The following is a 16741-nucleotide window of genomic DNA, read 5'->3' as shown; positions in this document are numbered from 1 at the left end:
TTGATTGAGTTGCCTCACAATCAAAGCAAGCAGCAAATTTATTTGCATTGCAGCCTTCTGGTATAACAATAGGTCCTAACCACATCTCATTGCTGCTGTTCCTGGAAGAAGGAGCCTCAAAGCAGACAAATGCACACTGCCACTGCCAGCTGGATACCCATGGGCTGAGGCTGCTTTTGAAAGATGATGCCTGTTTTAGGGAGAGGGCTTGGTGCAGTAACAGAATTTGACTCAGTAATCAGAGAGCTGTGAACAGCATCAGTCAAAAAAACCCGAAAAACCCAAAAGCCAACAAAGGAGGGGAGAGTAACAAGGAATACAATTTAGTCACTGAAAAAAAGATATTATCCCACTAACAATGGCTCGCCTGAAAAGGCAGCTAAAAAAAGGCAAATTTAAACCTACAAAAAAGAAGGAGACATAGGTGTTGTGGAGAAGAGGTAGAGAATTCCTTCAGTAGAATGCAATACAGCTCTGACTAGGCAATACACTTTTCTCAGCAGGTTTCTTCAGCCTAGGCAGAGCACTATGCTAAAGCAGCTATAATTCTGGCATTACTAGCTGTAGTTAAAGAGCATCCAAGGATACCTACATGGAGACACAGAAAATGGGGCTGAAGGGGACCCCAGGAGACATTACCTTTCCTTCTCCAGCTGTAATGTAGAATCACCTGTACCTGTTTTCTTCCTGACAGACGTTCCTCTAACCTGCCCTTAAAAAGCAGTAGCAACAGCAACCCTATGGACACCTCCAGCAACCTACTGCAGTGCTCAGCTGTCCTCGCTGTGAGTAAGGTTTTCCTGAAGTCTAACTTCTGTCTCCCTCACCGCATGGTGCAGTGCCATCACGGAGCTGGTACCTGGGAGATCGGTACTTTTCACCTAAAGTGCCACATGCATGCTTCTTTAGCTAAGCCACTAACTAGTCTTGGCATTGTTATTATGCCTGCGTCTGGCAACTAGGGACCAAAAAGTTGACGTTTTCAAGGACATCATGTCAACAGCTTCATTAGAAGTCACAGTGAAAGACATTTGATCAACACCTCTGGAAATCAGGCCCAAGAGACTTTAAGCAGAGCCTGAAAACCAAGACACTTAGATAAGAGACTGCTTTTTAAAATGAGCACCAATGAGGATATCAATAACTGTTTTTCAAAGGCCATAAAAAGACTGAATCTCCATAAATTGGCAGGAACCATATAGTATTTAATCACCAACAGGAAAGAAGAAAACCCTAGATGTTATATGGAGACCATCTGACTTTACCATTCCTAATCATACTGACATGTTTCTGATTTCCTTACATACTCATGTAATTATCTGCATAATGAATATCAAAAACATTTTATTACCTGCTCAGATTCTATTTCATTTTTTCAGGCTTTAATTTTTCTTTAAACATAATGACAACTTTTATGAAAACAAGGAAACTATCAACAAAAAAATCAACCCAAACGTCAGTGAAGAATTTAGAGGAGAAAACTGGTGTTTTGTCTGCATTTCTAGAGGCCAAGAACATGGACACGTTATACATGTTATAACTAACATATTGGGAAGGGGAGGCTGGTTCTTCACCTAAGCAAGTGTCTAAGAGGCAAGACATGAGAGGAACAAACATAATTTAGAGATGTGCAAGTAAAATTGATAGTACCAATGGGATCCAAAGGAAATATTTTTTTTTAATTTCTAATGTGTTATACAGAGTAATGTTGGTTTATGTTATGTTACATCGTGTCACATCATATGTCAACTTGATGCAGTGCAGTTAACATAAAAAAAGAATGTATTTTGGACTGGATAGCTGAATGTCTGATCCAAATTTCACTGTTTTCTTTAATAACCGAGGAAATGGAGGAGGGAAAATCTACCTAAAACCAGCCTGAATAATTGATTCTCTGATATCACTGTGTAAAACATTCTTGAAAGGTTTGCTAAAATTGTGGTGTTTAAAAAAAAAAAAAGTCCGCACCCTGCAAGAGTGTGTGCAGTAACTCAGGCACTGCCAGTAGGAAGAACTGGCTGGCCTAGAAATAAACCTTAAATACTGGGTGTAACAAGGCTGCAAAAGACAGGCAACATGTAAAGAGCTCCTGCCATTTTTAGGTTTTGGGTTGTTTATTTCCTTCTGGGAGCTTTCAATCACAGCATGGTTTATGGTTTGCTGCTTTTTTTTTCTCTTTCTTTTCTTCCCCACCCCCCCACCCCCCACCCCCCCTTCCTTCTGAAACAAACCAGTCTTTCTGCTTGGCTGTTTTTGAAATCTATTGGAAGTACCAGTTCTCTACTTAGGATCGTGTGTGACTTGCTCCTCTGTTGGGGCATAACGGATGGAGAGGTGTTGCTGCCTCACCAAAGCTGCATTCTCCAACACCGGAATACGGATTTTACAAGCTTGGGCTAACGAGGCATATAGGGTCATAGGTGAAGAGCCTTCCTTTTTTTTTTTTTTTTTCCTACAGTGAATTTTCTTGGCTTATTGCAGATACTCCTTGTCTCTACCAGCTGTCTAGGGTAGAGTTAGAAAAGGGCAATTATATACAATACCTCCTTCTAAGACTCTGTCAGGATTGAGCTATTTTCATTTTAGGGACTTTCTGAGCTAGACGTGGTATCTCTTCATTGATTAACCTTTGACAGACTTCTTTTCTGTGAATTTGCCAAGTCTCCCCTTGAACCCAAAAATGTTTTTAACATCCACAACATCCTTGGGCAAAACACATGAAGACCACTGCCTCTTGCTTGTTTTGAATCTGGCATTCATGTTCTTTGCTATCTTTTACTCATCTACACATACACATCAAGGCAAATATACCCATTCCCTCTCTGTCCCTGAAAATCATAGATTTTTCAGAGCTATGTTCAGGAGACTGTGATTTTCAAAGCACCTTAGGCACTCACCTCTGATTAGACATTATTGGGAGCTGGCTGCAAACACCTCTAAACCTCTTTTGGAAATCCTTCATTTAGGCTCCCAAATCAGTATTCAAAACTTCTGGCTTTCATAAAAGCTTTTGGGAGCTCAGCAGTTTTCACATTTGTTTTTTAAGCAACTAAATATGGACTTTTAAATACGGACGCTTTTACATTTAACAATCTTAAACTACATGTATGATTCATGCAGTTTGCTCAGCTCCCACCTAAGGCTCTACAGCTTACTTGCAAACTAATAATAATAGTATTTAGGTGCTAAAGTGAATACTATAGAACTCTTGGCATGTTTTCCTTGCATTTACAAATCATGTGCCTAATTCAAATAAAATAATGACTTTCATTAGAAAAGGTAACAAGGAAGGTAACTTTGGGCAAGGAATACCATTTCTGAAAACACTTTTATCTGTACAAAGAAAGCTGAAAAAGCAACAGCAAAGAAAAGAATATTTTAGGATTCCCAGATTTTTAACATACTGTTATAAGGAAAGAAAAGTTTATGAAACCACGACCTGTTTTGCCTAATACAGAAGCATAACAGTCTGAAAGACAACTCATTTCTAGTCAGTAGTATGCTGAGTAAAGGTACCAACAAATTGTTGAAATAAGTGCTTGCCACAGAGTATCTTTCTGCCTTCCACCCAATGCCTCCTCCCGCCCAACACACACCCCCTCGACAGTATCTACCCTTCCTAGAAAGGCGAGATAGATACACTGCTTGGTGGCGGCCAGACAGACCATCAGCACACACATCCCGACCAGCCAGAGAGCAGAGCATATTGGCTGGGCAGTTAGCACACTTGTAGCTCCAGAGCAGCCAGAGGATATATTGTCTCTAGCTGGGTTTATTATTTGTTGGGATATAAAGGAAATGGGACACAAATCCATAGGAAACCAGGCTGTGTTAGCTCTGGTGCTCATGGAATAGCTTGTTTTATTTTTTCAGGAGATCAGAGCAGTCAATTGAAGTCCAAGATGTCCAGATGTCTGGTCACACTCTTCTGGGCTTGTAGGTAGTTAAGAGTGGCCAAGAAAAATATACTTTAAATTATAACTAAAATTGGTTTGGACACTTTCTAAGTAAAGAGAGGGAGGAAAAAATACAAGTTTACCAGTTAAGGGTGTTCTGGTTGTACATCTATAATTCAAAAAGATCTCAGCTTTTTCAAAATAAACTGAAACTTTGAATGCAATTAGCCCATATGCTGAATTAAGCCCTAAATCAAACAGAACACATTATTAACTTTTGAAAACTAGCTACAGAACACGCATAATAGAATTTCATTAGTTTTTCTGTTAAAAATGCATAGCCATAGAGTACTTTCCTCATAACTGCTGCATAGTGCAGCTTGATATAATACATGTTACAAGGTGTGGTGTCAAAAAGTCCACAGGAGTCTTTATGGTCTATTTCATAAACAAAGAAGCTATTCCAATTTGTCCAAATACATATTTATACAGTAGACCATCACAGCTGAAAAGTCTGAGGAGGTAAATAATGAACAGCATTCCATTATGAATAAACAATTGCAGCCTTTTTGTTGATGTTTTTCTCCATGGCAAGGAAATAACACAAAAAACAGGACCAGCAGGGTCCTATGTGGTCCTTCAGTCCCACTCTTTGCTCTCACCGGTACCTACAATGCATAACCCCACCTTTTTTCTTCTTCTTTTTTTTTTTTTTTTCTTTTCTTTTCTTTGGAGAGTCAGCACTTTTTACAGTATTTCTCTAAAAACACATACAAAGAATGCAGGACCAGGTAAAAGTACCAACCTTTTACGCCTAAGGCTGCGTCCATATGCCCTTGAATTTGGTTTAGCTCCATTGGTCATTTGGTCAACTAAAAAAGCTGCAGAATGATTTGCGATGAACAAAATTTTCTGCCCCAAAAGAGGCCTTTACTGCGAAATTAATCATGCCTACTGCTAGACCTAGATGATTGCAGTCCACTTTGAAAAAACTTCATCCATAAAGCCTCACAATGACTTGGGTAAGACTGTGTTAGGATTATTGATCATGACTGAAATACATCTACACAGCTGCAGTAGGAAGCTTTCGTACTGCATGCTGCAATTTCAGCAAGGCCTATCAACTCTTTTTTTTTGCCAAGAACAAAGATTTAACCTCCACTGCAAATTCCCATCTTTGTCTGGGGTTTAGGGCAGCCTGTTAATGTTATTTGAACTCAGGTTTAGTGTTTTCTTTTTTTCATATGAAAATGACCGTGGTCTAACATAGGATTACTAATTTATGGAATTGACGTCAGTGGTGATTTTTCTAGATCAAGCCCAAAAGAGTACATTTCATTACATTTTTACAGCAGCATAAACTAAACTGTTGAATTTTCCACTGGTATGACCACTGTGTTTAATTAGTGATAACTGTACGCCAGCCATGGAGCTTAAGCAGCAACATGCCAAAACTAACCATAGTTAACTTCAGCAACAGTAGACAAAAGAGACTCTCCAACCCTTTAGGAGACGAGGTACTTTTTCTCTCTGTAACAAACTACTTTGAAAATAATCCTTTGATATTTTTTTTCCAGTTTAAAGTGTATCCTTTAACAACATGACTGTTTTTGACCCATTTCATAGAAATTGGCTGCATTTAAACGGCACTCAAAGCTCTCCTGTGTACAGTATGTTCTTGTACCTCCTATGTTGTTTTTACTTTGGAAAATTAATATCTGCTGTACCGCCAGAAACGTTTGGTGTGTTAATATGTGGAGAGAGGTTCAACATGAGTGGGTGGGTGAGGGAAAGGGATGTAAATGTACATCTTATCTCATCAGAAATTGGCTGAATTAGCAGGGTTTCTAATAACTATCTGAGATAGTGATCATCACTGAAATCCTTTTGCCTTTTGCCTGTCTTACGTCATGATGAGATTTACAGCACTTCTGGCAGAAAGGTGGAATTAGTTCCTTGCAAATGGCAACTGTTAAAACGTTAATGTTAGAACAGCTAGTGAGAGCCACCACTGCTGTATGACAGTGGGTATTTAAGCTTTCTGATTACATTACCTGATAAAAGCTATGAACAGTCTTTTAATCATAAGAGCTTAGAGTCAGCTCAGCATCAGCTCTCCAAATACTAAATGGGTCCACAGCGAGACACCTCTCCAAAAAAAGGACGCTTCTCTTTCATGTGCAGCAGAAAAGCGTGCCACTGCAGGATGATGCCATGAGCCTCCCAGCCTCACATACAGCCAGGGCAGTGCAGACAGGACCCATAAGAAGAGGCTAAGGGAATAAGGGGTTTTTATTCTGAAGGCTTCAGGGAGACCTAAGAGCTGTCTGCCAGTACCTAGAAGGAGGTTATTGGGAAGATGGAGCCATGCTTTTCGTAGGTCTGCATGGCAGGAGGACAAGTAACAATAAGCGGCCCTTAATTTCATGTCTTGTAGTCATGACCATTCCCTTCTTATATCATCAAGAAGTTCTGTCATTTTAGGTAACCTGGTTCCTAGGCGAGTTATTTTTACTTTGAAGAAATCTGGGTTTTGCCTCTTTGTCCCATGAAACAATTTTTACAAGTCATCATTCTCTGGCAGCATTTCTGAAGGAGTCACTGTACTGTCTTCTTTCTGACCCCATACAGTAGAGAGTCTCCAGTGCTTTGAGGGAATGGCTGGCCCCATTATGTTCCTCACCCTCTCATGTTACAAAAGAACACGTGAGAATGGTTAAATGAGACTGAAATATAAGAACAGAAGCAAGACAGAGATTGATAAATTTGTGACACTAATGACATGTCATGTGCGAGCAGGGGTCTATGCAAATTTATTCTCCCTTGAAGCTGAGCTAACATGAAATCAACTGCTGGTCAGTTGAATCCTCTTTCATTTCTCCCTCTGCTCAGTATTATTTCAAGTGTTTCTGAGGCTGCCACTTGTATTTAATTTCATTTTGATACTGAAGACTTGCAAACTAGATTTATTTTGTCACAAGTTACATGTTTCAAAATACTTGAGCTGCAGAGTGGAAAAACAGGTATTTAGCATATGGAATCTGTGAAAGCCAAGAGTACCCAGAACTGGGCTGATCAGCAAAACCAATTTGATTTTAAACAAAAGAATAGGAAACACTCTCCTAAAAACCTGTTCCTTCTTTCAGAAGCCTTCCTATAAATCATAAACCCCCATTTTAGCAGTCTGTCCCTATTTGGTAAAATACTTAAACATGTCATGAAGGAAATAAGTAATTGTGTCCTGTCAACTTCAGTGAAGACAGGTCTCCCTGTTGATTTAAATAGGACAAGTTTAAAGATAAGTATTTAAGTGCTTTGCCGATTAGGAGAGAACACAAGTGATATCATAAAGTTGATCATTCCTAAAGTGAAGAGTAAAGGGATAAAAAGGTGATGGTTGAGCTAAACATCACACAGACAGAAAGACACCTTTCTATTGTACTTTCCACTGCTGCCCCAGACTGTATCTCAGATTTCTGACACCCTTTTTTAACTCTCACAATTCATCTGCAAAGATGTGGGATTATATCTACACATAGCTGGGCTGGGCAGGTATAAAAGGTACCCAGTCCTAAAAGTTACAACTCTATTCATTTGCTTATTTTATTACCTATAAATTTCACAGGCCAACTATATCCTTCAAAAAGCAGCACCTCAGATTTGACAAAAATAGTGTCATTTGGAAAAAATAAAATAAAATGAAAACAAAGTACTCAGGCATTTGATTCTAAATTTACAGATTTATAGGAGGCAAAATCTGTGGCCAGCAATAATCACCTGCCCTTTAGCCACCTCTAAAAAGAAGGCAGAAAAAGCAAACATACTTCTACTATATTTGTTTTCTCTGAAAGAATAAAAAAGAATTTAAAGAATGTGAAGAAAGAACTTACTTTCAGTGCAAATAGGACAGCATCCTTTTCTGTTCAGGATTTTACCCTAATTGGGAGAAAGACAGGCTGATTTAATGAAAAAGGTTTTGAAGCAATGACTGTGTCATGTTGTAAGGCTGGATAAGCTTTTGAAAATAGTTCAGGTTGTGTTTGAACTCAATGCCCTGGTTACAGCTTCAAATATCAGGTGCTAAAAACAGACAGAACTATTCAAAGAGCTTCCTGGCAGTCGTATAAGAAATGAAATACTAAAAGGGTTCTCTGTTACCACTTCTCTCTTTAGAGAGAGTGTGAGACTGTTTTGGACTCATGTATTCACGGATATCGAAAGCAGACTAGTCATTGAGTTAACAAGATCACTACCTTCTTGTGCACCTCCCAAAATACATACATTTCCTATGTACACCCTTTTAGTGGCCACACAGAGGCAATCTGCTCCACACACACTCCCACAATTCGCCCCAAATCATTCACTTTTCCTACAAAAAGGAAGAAGGAAAGGAGGCATGGGTAGAGATCTAGTTTGACCAGATTTCTTTCACAGTTAGATCTTGTGGTACCTCTCACCAAATCATATTACCAAGCACAGACCAGTCTCCCCAGTGAAGTAAACGGGCATGCATCCAAGGATGTGCAACATCTAAAAGCAAACAATTTGGTCTTCTCATAGTAATATGGTCAAAAGGTTTGAGTCTTTATCTATCATTTGGCCCACATCAACTTTATTAATGGTTGTGTCTTGTACAAGGCTGGCCAGAAGCAGGAGGCATACCTCTGTGTATGTACATTCATGCTCCTTTTTAGTCATCATCAAATTAAAAGGCGCTCTATTTGATTTTACTTAAATTCCCTAAAGCTAACCATCAAGCTAGAGGATAAGCCTGCAAAATTTCAGACTGAACAATGTGTTTTTCCAAACACAACTGGCACGGATTATAACAGAACTTGTGGTACTGTTGGAGCTCACCTGCATTCCCATACAGGGTAGGAAGAGGCATATGGAGCTGTGCTCCTCTCCAGCACTGACTGTTTGCTCTAACAGTAGCTGAACACAGAGGAAGTCCCCTTTGTGGGACCACTGCTTCGGTTCCCCACCAAGCAGGTGAGCAAGGAGCAGCCAGCAAGAGTGAGCAAATGGAGCTGTGCTATTCTGCCCACACGACGGTGCAGAAAAGCTCATGAAAACAGACAAGAGATAGGCGGCAGGTCTATGCAGAGAGTGGGGAAGTGAGCACAGGCAGCAAGCCTATTGCTGTGTGCTTTGCTTTCTGCCTACAGCACTGCCAAGCTCTGACAATGTGCATGGGGAGAAATGAGCTGCAAGTATCTGCTGGCAGACTGGAGCAGAGCGCACTCTGTCCTGCTTGTGCCTGATGTACCCAGACGGCATGAATGAGAGCCTGGTGATGAGTGTCCTTGGGCTCATCACCCACAAGGCACCGAAGTTCACTGTAAGCTTGTCTTTGAATGTACAACTGCATGTGGACAGACCCGAGGCACATCTGGACATGAGAAAAGGGCTGGATCGGTTTCTATGGCAGTGTGGGCAGTGCTTAGATATTTGTGTGACCACCAGGCCCCAGAGCAAATAGAACACCTGAGGACCAGGCTGCAACAGGGAGACGTACCAAGCACCTGCTAGGACAAAATCCTTTAAAGGAGGAACCGTTAAAACTGCACAGAAATAGGGAGCTTGGCAACACATATTTGTATGAACAGAAGACGTGCAGCTGAATGCCACACACTACACTGCACAGCCTTACCTCTCCGTTTCAGTAAGAGTTGAAATCATCAGCCGAGCTGGAAGTGGCAAGAATTCAAGTGAAATTGGAATCTCCAAAGCAGCCTGCTGAGGCTGGTTACTTGAGCCACCATGTTGGCCTGAGATCCTGTTTTTGTCTTGTAGAATAAGGAAACCCATTATTGCTAACATGTGCTGCAAGAGTTCGTTAGCATTCAGGGTTCCCTTAGGAGTGGGCTAAGTGATGTGATCCCATTTTTCCCTATGAATATTTATAAGCAGACCACATTTGAGTCTATTTATTTTGGGGGATTTTTCTTCTTTTTTATGAGGTTTTCAATTTTATGTCTGAGGTTTTTATTTTCTATTTTTTTAAGGCAAGACTAATTGTGGGGGGAAGGGGTTGTTTGGTTGTGCAATAGCAACAGCTGTTGTTTTTTTGTTCCTCATTTGGCACTAGAGTAAAAACAGCAACTTTTTGTTTGTAATAATAACAGATGTGTATAACATTAAATGCAGTCTGTGCTAGAGATGGGAGAACGTGTTCTGAATAAATTTTCAACTCACTTGAAGTTCACGGGTTCAAAATTTACCCACAAAATCGAACTCTGCAAATGTCTTCACATGCCGTGAATTTAATTCTATTAAATGTTGCACAGCCCTGGAACTCAGAGAAGGCTGTATGCTGTAAAATTCACCAGGGTCTCCTCTTATCAGTACAAAAAGAGACATGTCCATGACCACTGACCACTACCACAGGCTTGCATTGTTAGTGGGGAATGCAAAGGCATAAGGAGAGGAGGTGAGGTGGAAAATGATAAGGAAGGGTAATTGGAAAGGAGATGGCACAAGGCAAGAAAGAGGCTGGAGCAGGGCTAGCTAGGGCAAGTGAATAGCAAATTAGGTAAGAAAAGGTCTAAAGGGTCTCTGAAACTCAGTCTTGCCATGTGTTGAGATTACTCCCTTTCTATAAAGTATTCAAGCATGTGTTTAAGTTTAAGCACACATGGAGGGCCTACTACCTTCAGCAGGACTGGACACATGCTTAATAGCTTTGCTGGATGGGGGCCAGTGTGTACCACACCTTGCAGGCTGAAACTTCAGGTAACTGAGAGAGGGGATATATACGTGGAGTCAGTGGTCAGAAAGTAAGAAACAGAAACCACAAGCCACAAGGCTCACTAGAAGCCCAAGGAGGACCGATTTTACTATAAATTTGACAGAAGCGAGATGTATTGCCTCCACTGCAGATGAAAAGAAGCTAAGAAAGACACTTCCTGTAGTTACTGATTCAGGGTTAACTGCTCCAAAAAGAAAAGAATAAAAGAAACAGAAAAATGTGCCTAGCCCTATGAAGAAAATGAAAGAAATGGCAGAAACAGTCTTAGAAAATACGTCAGCCTGCTGCCAGCACATTGAATAATACAAATGGTTGCATGGTATTGGAAATTTCTGCAGAATTACTGCTTTGAAACCCAACCTATCAAGAAATAATTGACCAAAATCTATATTGATCAATTAAATAATATTCCATTAAAAAAAAAAAAAAAAACAAAGCAAAAAACCGCACACACAACGCCATGCAAAGAGTATTAAGACTGCATGGTAAAGCATTTAAGTCAAGGAATAATATTGTAAGTTCCTTGTGAATCTTCAATCCTCTCACACTCAGTTGTGTGTATCGTAACACAGCTTTAATAAGATAACTTTATCTGCCTCGACACCCTGAGGGACACTGAAAAGCATTTTATTCCACAGCAGTCTTCAGCAGTCAGTAGAGATCGCTTACTGCCAGAAATATTGTGAAGAGAGAAAAGAAATGGAGTTCACATCCCTACAGTCTGCAGAGACAGCAGCATAACTCTATGCATGATATCCAGACTTTCAGTATCAGAATCACTAGTATATCTTTATCTTGAATAATGTGGTTTGCTTAATTAATGTTTATAGTTTTGTGACAGGATACTTTATCAAAGAGAGCAGAGCACAGATGAAAATTAGAAGATTTAAATCCATTAGCATACACATTTTGCTTTAAAATTACTTGATACCCACGTGGAATAGGAAAATAAATCTCAAAGAATAAATTCTTTCGCCTGTTTGTCCTTCCAATTTAGCTTTAGAAAGAGCAGAATATAATGTGTACCTGTGGAGGAGGGTGGGTTTGCATGCAGCTGGCTGTCAACTCCGTTTTATGGAGGGGAGCAGGGTGACTGGTTAGATACTGGAGGTAATGGTGATGCAGGGTAACAAAACTGGTCTTTTCACCCCTGAGGAACTGGACCTTGTCTGAGGACGCAACCCAGACATCCAGGGCTATTTAGGACTTCACATTAACCTTGGAGCAGATTGCATAGCAGCACTGACTGCATTCGTCTTTCGGTTATGCTGCCACAGGACTGTGGATGGTGAATTTTTGCCCACTACTATTTTAATTTCAGAAACCACTTCAACTGATCATTTCAATGCTCAAATTTATATATATGTGTACTGCTGAAGTGGTGTATTTCACTCAAGATCTATATTAAGTCATATTAGTTATTTAGTCTCGGAAGCATCTTAAAGTTCTGAAACGCATCAGCACAGGGAAAATATAAATGAGATGCAAGGTGTGCCAGGTTCTCAGCTAACAAATAATTTGGAGACATCTTAGGAGTCTAAGCTTCCACCTCCTGCTTATACTGTGAATGGCCTGAATGGAGCAAACCTGACTGCCACAAGCCACATCAGGTTCCCAGAGCAGCTCTATTAGTTCACACTTGGTTAGAGGTATGCAACATCTCATGTGAGGCCCATTAACAGGAGAACTGCCCTCTGCAGTGAGTGCCACGGTGACAGGAGAAGGATGTCCCCTCTTCTGAGGATGCAAGCATCGCTCTAGCAGCCCACCGTCACAGCATAACAGGGAACACCAAGGTACAGACTCTCTATTCTACCACTGCTTCTGGCTGTCAGAAGTTTACACGTATAAAATTTTACAAACTAGAGTTTGTCATTTAAAACCTAGGTGTCTGTGACTCATGTTTTCCCCACTGGCTTCCAGGATGGCGAAGGAAACACTGAGGTGTAATGCTAACGACTTGGCTTTCTCTTACGCAGTTCTGTTCAAAGATCTGCCCCTACATGGTGTGCTATTTAGAGCTCCCTCTTCTGAAAGCTTAAGCAATTAAAACAAAATAATTTGTCAGTTACAGAAATCCAAGAAACCAAGGCTGACTTTAGCTTAAGGTTTCAAGTCATGCTGATTTTTGAAGCAATTAGGTAAAGTTACAATTACACCACTCCTTGGGTTCTTTTCAGATTTTCAAATACAAAATACTCAGGCTGCAACCTTAGAGAAAGTGGCATCGCTTGATTGAAATCAATTTGCATTGCTTTGTCTAATTTACATTTTCAACCAAGTATTAAGGTTCATATGCACTGAGAAATGCAAGTACAACAACTTCCTGTGGCTTGCCTCGACAATATACATGCTCTCAAAATATTAACATAGTCATCTCACCACTCTATAAAGCTATTAAATATGTGAAAGAGATGTTCCAGTGCAGATACTCAGCACAAAGAAAGTGAAAGGGAGGAGGAGAAAAGAAGCACAGAGCCTTCAGAGCAAGGTAAGCGGTGGGAAGCCTGTATTCAAGGTAGCAGTAGCATACTTGGGGAACATCAGCTTAAATTAATATGCCAGAGGATCCCTGCTTTCCAGTCTGCATTTCCCAGTGCCATGCCCACACTTCCAAGAAACACTGAAAAAGATAATGGTGGAGAAAAAAAGAGAAGAAAGCTCTGTTCTTTTAAAAAACTCACTTGAGGACAGCTGCTGACTGGAATGCACTGTTTCTTGCGACACTCTGTCTTGCCTTTCACACAAGCACAGATGGTGCAGTTCACAGAGGACCACATCTCTCCATCCTGCAAGAGGGAACATGATATAGTATCAGCTGGGGTGGCAACAGGAAGCTATTTCAGCAATGTATCATTGCACAAGAAAGGATGACTTTCCCTGTTGGCACTGTGTCATTGTTTAGTCTAAATTATTTTGAGGTGTCTGTCCATGGCCAGTCAGATTAAAGACAAAGATCAAATTCAGCCAGGTTTTCTTCCCTTTGGTCCTCTAGGTCAGAAATTAATTTTTCCAAGGCTAACCAAATCATATTTGCATATTTGCAGTGTCCTGATTATTTGCATTGTTTTCTCTCCAGTATGTGTCTGAGATGTGATCACACCTACCACGAATTTTCATTTAAGCTCACATAATTAGAAAAACCTGCTTCATTGGGTTGAGTGACGTCTTTAAGTTGTTGCACGTGAAAGTATTTGATTAAGATGTCAGCATATAGTGAATTTATTCCCAGATGCAGCATCATTTTGACTTAGGACAGGAATGGCTGAAAAATGAATTCTAATTTAGATTACTTACAGCATTTTCATAGATACTTGATATGCTAAACATCTGAAAATGTTTAGAAGACAGTGTGGAACTTCTCCAATGCAAAGCAGGTAAGACAGTCTACATATTGCTCTTAAAGTATTAGGTGCAGAGCAAAATATGCCTCATAGTCTTGTCCCCACTTACTTGGGAAGGATTGCTTGTGGAACTGCCCTGGATCCTTTTTACAGTGTTGCGTTTGCCAAGTGTGGTTCCTAAAACATTCTGTCTCACCCACTTACAGTCTTGTGCTAGCCCGCTTAGAGCCAAAACGTGCATGTTTTCTGTTTAGAGGGCTGCTATGAAAGAAGGGTGAGGATAGACCTGACAGGAACAGGCAGTCCAACCAGACAGCTGTGAACAATTATGTGCCCACCTCAACATGACGTTCTGACCAGGGAGAAAAACAGACTAAATCTGAAATACCAAGGAGCCTAACTTATTCAGCACAGCGTGCTTGGTCGAAGGCCGTGTCTCTCCCCTGCCTTTTGTTTCCAGGCCATGTTACAATTGCCTGGTGTTCCTGATGGAGCACATGTTCTTGTGGGCCTCTAATGACTGCTACGGTAACAGAATATATCCCAGCTGACTGCATGCAGCTACCTTGATTTTTTCGTCTCACAGCTGTTTTTGCGCAGGAGTACAAAAACACATTCGCTGTGCCCGTCCTACCTGTGTTAGACCATTAACTTCGACAGAGCGATGCTGGATTTGCCTTTTTGCACACAAGGCCAGAAATGGGTGTACTGTCTCGTTACTTTTTCTCACTCCATATAATACTTAGTAATATAATAAAATCTTCACAAGAAGCAGAATATTTTAGTTGGGTGCCTAAGAAGCAGGCATTTGTTCCTGAAGCACAATAGCACCAGTGTGAAAGTGCCAATCAGATGGAGTATAGTCTCAGCATACAGTACGTTCACATGTAATTTCCAGAATAAACACTTTGGCTATGTACACAAAAGATGGAATAAATGGAAAGCAATTCTGGCTGAGCAAACCAAGTATTTGCAAAGGATTTAACATTTGATCTGATTCAAGGGTCTCTTAATTCACAGATGGCCCAGGAGGTGACAGAATCTTTTTCTGACCCAGTGTGAAAAAAGCCGCACCACTTGGAAAAACAAACAGGGTCTCAGCAATAGCAGAAGTGTTCTGCAGGGAATCCCTTGTGATTTGAAAACATTGGGTGAGAGTGCAGGAGATAACAGTTATTACATATAAGATGTCAGGGGTGCTGTCCTTAGCAGAGACATGAAATGTAGTAAATCAAGATGTGTAACTTGCAGCCAAGATGAACTCCACAAAGCTCCTCTTGGCTCAGCTGTGGAAGAGACTCTGGATCAGCAGATAAAGCCTATGTACTACTCAGAATATCTTCTCCATGAATTTCAGTGTTTGTTTGGGAAAGCAGAGCATTACTACCTCTTACTAAAAATGCATTACTTGTCATGAAACAGCAGCTTGAATCTCTGCAAGCAGAGAAGGAGAAAACATGTCACATGAAGGAGCAACTTATCTTTAACTGCTGTGTATCAACAGAATTTACACTAACTCACAAAAAAAACCCCAGCAGATGGCAAATTTTGAAAAACTTTGGCTCTGAGTTGTTCCATCATCAACCAGGTTGGTGAGGATTCTGCTAAAAAAGCCACAATACTAATTTACAGTAAACTCGTGTTGTTTCAGCTGTTACAATGGCATCTATTCTTGAGCCACCTGACACTTTACCTGGAAGATCTTATTGCCAAACTTGCACACTTTCACTTCCTCAGGAAAGATATAGGAGACACACTCCTTGCAGCAGTGGTCTTTTTTTTTATTGCATTCACCGGGAAGTAAGCACCTCTTCTTACACAGCACTGTTGAATCCTAGGCAAAAGGACAAAAGGAAATCATTAAATCGTCACCAAGATGTCTGTGTTCTTGTGTGTCCCTACCATAACATTTCTGCTTGCTCAGTTACTGCATCCGCCCAAGCTATGGCCCAGCTGCTGTGAACAGGTCAGCTCAGAGAAAATAAAAATTATTTACCAGATTTATGGAATCTTCCATGGTTTGTGAGGCTAAAGCCCAGCTCTTACTTCTGTTGGCCTGCAAAATCTGACTGATTTGGTGACGCTAATTTTTCTGCCTAGATGCAAAAGTGCAAGTGGTCACAGTGAAAGAAATCACTGCCTTTCAGCAGAGACGTGGTAATTCACCATTTAGAAAATCTTGCACCGTAATGCAAACTTAAGGAGGATCATGCAATCTGAGTAACTTCATTTTGCATCACACAGTCAGGTGCCATGTCTCAGCTGCGGCAGTCAGTAACTTTTTAAACTTTCCTAGTGCAAGTGCTCTTCAGATCAGATTCTCAAGGACCACACAAGATGCCAAAGAAGAACAGTATTGGGGCTTACAGTTCCACAGCCTACAAACTACTGCTAAGCCAGAGAACCAGCAGCACACAATACCAAAGCAATTATGGACTTACCTTACATGTACACATTGTGCAATTGTCATAAATAAATGAGGATTCGTTATCGTACACGTTGCTGTGAAAGAGGCAGCTTCCAAATGGGAGGTCAAACACTTTCCTCTGTCCTGAATATAAATAAACAGTAATAGAAACAGAATGTGGTTGAAAAGATGCCATATCGTCAACAAGAATAGTAGGGCTTATTGTCACCAGACCAAATTAATGTGCAATGTGTCATTTGCTATGTATTTCCATTTTGGTGTGAAAAAAATAGGTACTTTTAACAGTTGACTGTTCTTCTAGCACACATTCATCTGTACAAAT

General features: G+C 40.5%; 1 protein-coding gene across 2 annotated transcripts in view; it reads right to left on the bottom strand.

Moving 5' to 3' along the window:
* Positions 1–16741, bottom strand: part of BMPER (BMP binding endothelial regulator) — a 145182-nt gene that overhangs the window by 51173 nt on the left and 77268 nt on the right. The window contains exons 8-11 of one of the 2 annotated variants that reach the window (XM_037387200.1): positions 16433–16542; positions 15685–15825; positions 13332–13436; positions 7787–7832 (exon numbers count right to left, since the gene is read on the bottom strand). In XM_037387200.1, the coding sequence (XP_037243097.1) occupies positions 7787–7832; positions 13332–13436; positions 15685–15825; positions 16433–16542 (402 nt within the window). The remainder of the gene's footprint in view (positions 1–7786; positions 7833–13331; positions 13437–15684; positions 15826–16432; positions 16543–16741) is intronic. The other variant, XM_037387201.1, reaches the window with a different exon arrangement.

The sequence above is a fragment of the Falco rusticolus genome, chromosome 4, assembly GCF_015220075.1.
Source record: "Falco rusticolus isolate bFalRus1 chromosome 4, bFalRus1.pri, whole genome shotgun sequence".
NCBI classification, from domain to species: Eukaryota; Metazoa; Chordata; class Aves; order Falconiformes; family Falconidae; genus Falco; species Falco rusticolus.
This window is presented reverse-complemented; position numbering and strand designations above follow the sequence as displayed.